Raw genomic sequence first — 3,945 nt, forward strand, 5'->3', positions numbered from 1 at the left:
AAGTCACTGTTCTACCAGGAGGAAGAGTACGAGAGTAACAAGCCCTATAATCTGTATTTTATGAGTAGTAACCAAGGCTTGATCACTTAACACACCTGTGTCCGGCCACTGGTTATAGAGGGCTCTGGCTGCCTGAGGCTGACCACAAGGGCTATAGAATTTTGCCCTCCATATTTGACACAGCTGTCTCAAGAGATCCTTCCATGACAGTGTGGTCAGTTCACTTAAAGAGAAAGCTGGGATTTCTAAAAGCTTATAGAGTAGGTTGTATAAACTATGCCAGGACTAGCTAATAAAGGTTAAATAAGTGATTCTGGGTGAGGCAAATTGAGTCTGAGTTCCGCTTGCATAGTATGTGAGTAGTGGATACCATTGTCTGCCAAAAAGAATCTAAGTTGTATATGACCAAATTGGTTTGGTTTAAAAAACAGCTAAGTGGGGACCAGCAGTTAGTGTAATGGCTATGTCGCTGGACTCCCACATAGTCGACCGCGGTTCAAGTCCTAGACCCGGTGGCTTAAACTCACGCCGGGCGCGTGTGCGAGTGTGCCCAAGATCCTGAGAGACTAGAGAAGGGATTGCGGCGTGGCCATCCCCCCTGGGGGGGTGATTTCTCGCTTTCTGTCTCTCTGTCTCTGTATGTCTGGCGAGTGCACACGCCCTATATAATCTGTATTTTATGAGTAGTAACCAAGGCTTGATCACTTAACACACCTGTGTCCGGCCACTGGTTATAGAGGGCTCTGGCTGCCTGAGGCTGACCACAAGGGCTATAGAATTTTGCCCTCCATATTTGACACAGCTGTCTCAAGAGATCCTTCCATGACAGTGTGGTCAGTTCACTTAAAGAGAAAGCTGGGATTTCTAAAAGCTTATAGAGTAGGTTGTATAAACTATGCCAGGACTAGCTAATAAAGGTTAAATAAGTGATTCTGGGTGAGGCAAATTGAGTCTGAGTTCCGCTTGCATAGTATGTGAGTAGTGGATACCATTGTCTGCCAAAAAGAATCTAAGTTGTATATGACCAAATTGGTTTGGTTTAAAAAACAGCTAAGTGGGGACCAGCAGTTAGTGTAATGGCTATGTCGCTGGACTCCCACATAGTCGACCGCGGTTCAAGTCCTAGACCCGGTGGCTTAAACTCACGCCGGGCGCGTGTGCGAGTGTGCCCAAGATCCTGAGAGACTAGAGAAGGGATTGCGGCGTGGCCATCCCCCCTGGGGGGGTGATTTCTCGCTTTCTGTCTCTCTGTCTCTGTATGTCTGGCGAGTGCACACGCCCTATAGCAAAAACCTCTCCAAAAAGATTTTAAAAAACCCAGCTAAATGAAGACTTGCTGTACTTTTCTCCCAAATAATATCACTCAATCATCACCTATTTATGAAAGCAAGTTTATTTGATTACTTATTCCAGACAAATAATGAGACTCATGTGTACAACTAATAAGACAATCCAAAAGAAAAGCAGGAAAAATTAATATGGACTACACAAACAGCTATCTCAAAAGGAAAAGTGGCTGCATTTATTTTACATAACACTGTGGAGTGATGTAGCACCATTGACCTCAAAGATAGCCTAAGTACTTTATAAGGTAATTACGTGGGTATTGCAAAAATGCAGCAATAGCTTAAAAATTATAGCAAGCCAGATGATAATTTTATGTTCAACTTATTTCAAATATAAAATTATATCAGAAAACTTACTTAAAAAAAAAAATAGGCCACTTGGGAAGATGTGACCTTGGACAATTCTTTTAAAAAATCCTAAGGAAAGAGTTACCATTATTGAGACTGGTTGTTTTCTTCCATCATGTGTATTTGTTACTATCATCATGACCAATTTAAATTCGAAACTTAGGATGATTTAAGGGGCAGTTGTTTATTTAAATCCACACAATTTTATTTATTCAGAAAAATTTTTTTTAACTCAGTATCTTCTACTGGTCTGCTCAGTTTGTTCTGGCCTGAACCACAAACATGAAGGAGAGAGAATTTTAATACTGTAGAACTCAAAAGATTAGGATCTTTTAATGATTTTTTTAAAAAATCATGTCTAATGATCATTCTAGGCTGTTGATCAATCTCAGGCAAAAACCTGTTGAACTTAAGCTTGACCCTATTAATGAACCTAAGTTAACTTAAAAGACATTTGTAAATCTGGTAAGTAAGCATTTTTCATTTTGATGATGTTATGACATCCATTTGAAGTATAGAAAGAACCTTAGAGAGAGATTTGGTGTTTCAGTGTCCTCTATCAGTTAAGAGCCATAGCACATTTTCAGAAAAGTACCATAGCAAAACCAAATGTAGGAAATTCAAAATATCCCAGATTATTAATTTCTGGTGGTTCTTCTCCCCTCTCCCATTTGGGTCATGAACTACTCTGAGAAACTGAGGAAAGCTATGAACTCAGAAAAATGCATACAAATAACTTATATCCAGTTACTTAAGGATTCCCTAATGGTTCATGATCCTCAAGTTAACAATTTCTATTTCAAAGCTGTGGGACATGGTGGAAAATAGCCCTTTTTTTTTTTTTTTAAATAGCCCATTTTTGACACGGTCCATCCTTCCCTAATCACTACTAAAGTACGCATTTTAATAATGTTACTAAATGACTGCCTTAAAACAAAGTTGCTCTTATTTTAAGGACCAATAGAACTTTAAAAATGAATTCTCCTGCCCCAACTGGACAAGAGTTTAAGTCACATACCTTCTATCTCAAATTGGTTTAAAGTCTCTAAGGTTGAAACTAGCAGATAATTGCTTCTCTTTGATACGTTATTTTCTCCAGAGCCAGTTGCTGAAAAATGAGATTAAAATTTAATATCCTTGTGAAAATGAATATGTGTTTCTTTATTAAAGAATAGGACAACTTACAAAATATATTTCTGAGTAGTTCCATCCTTGAAAACACACACACATACTTAGTGCCCCTGAACATAGCATACAATTTCAGACGTGCTTTCTTTTCCTTCCTTGGAACCAAAAGAACGGAGGCCTCCTACTATGGTAATGAAAAGAAATGAAAGTTCTACCTACTGAGCAGGATGGAAAACACTTAATTTCTGACCAGACTCCACCATCTCAAAAACCCACCACCTCAACCTGTTACCAACCAGGTTAAAGAGTGCCATGTTTGAGGATTCTAATGTTGCATTACTGAGCATGTCTTAATTCCATGCAGAATGAACCCTTCGTTGAAGAGAAATGACTGCACTACAGTACAGGGTTAGGCTTGTTGTTTTCTTGTTAAAGAAAAACTCTATCAGTCAACCCCTAACAATCTGTTTACCTAACAGGGTAAATGTGGACTTACAGGAATTCCTACAGAGGGAGGGGACATTAAATACAGAGATGCACACATCTCTAGTAAATAAAATTTAATCGAATTCCCTATTAAAGAATCTTTTAGTTTGGAGGCAGGTGATATTATTCTGCCCTTTATCATAATCATTCACTTTTGGTCATACAGTGCATTTGCAGAATAAATCCCAAAATATTTGGATAAAGGAAAAGGGTCTGCTAAGAAAATGGTTTTGCCAAGGCAACTGCAACTTGGCTATGAGCTTTCATTCTTGTCTTCTGCTGCTATATAAAAATAATACAATAATCATTTTTCTTTATTCTTGTAAGAAGTTTTGGCATGTTTTCCTTTATATAAATCAAAAACTAGAATGAACAATTCAGAAACTTTGGGGAACAAGAGTAGAGGAGGAGGATATTACTCTCTAACAATGGGAATTCGAGAATTTCAACTCAATGATGAATAGCTTGCAAGAGAACACAGGCTACTAAGAAACAGTAGTCTAGATGACATCCTGTGAATCCTAGTGGTGTAAAACACACAATCAGGTATTTCCCCCCTGCCATTTGAAGTACCATTTTGTGTTCCTTCTACTAAGCCTACTAAACACTAAGTGAAAACTGAAGAAGGCAACATGTA

The 3,945-nt window shown here is 38.4% G+C and overlaps 1 protein-coding gene across 2 annotated transcripts in view; it reads right to left on the reverse strand.

Annotated features, from left to right (window-relative positions):
- Positions 1 to 1,318: 1,318 nt before the first annotated feature.
- The window catches only part of PAPOLG (poly(A) polymerase gamma), a 38,574-nt gene continuing 35,947 nt past the window's right edge, over positions 1,319 to 3,945 (reverse strand). Inside the window, exons 23-24 of one of the 2 annotated variants that reach the window (XR_003549981.1) lie at positions 2,713 to 2,802; positions 1,322 to 1,963 (exon numbers count right to left, since the gene is read on the reverse strand). Coding sequence is in view for 1 of the 2 variants with exons in the window: in XM_027773346.1 (XP_027629147.1) it covers positions 2,781 to 2,802 (22 nt within the window). In the remaining variant the exon portion in view is untranslated. Of the gene's footprint in view, positions 2,803 to 3,945 lie in introns of both variants that reach the window. The other variant, XM_027773346.1, reaches the window with a different exon arrangement.

This window comes from Tupaia chinensis, unplaced genomic scaffold (genome assembly GCF_000334495.1).
Source record: "Tupaia chinensis unplaced genomic scaffold, TupChi_1.0 Scaffold000341_1, whole genome shotgun sequence".
NCBI lineage: Eukaryota > Metazoa > Chordata > Mammalia > Scandentia > Tupaiidae > Tupaia > Tupaia belangeri.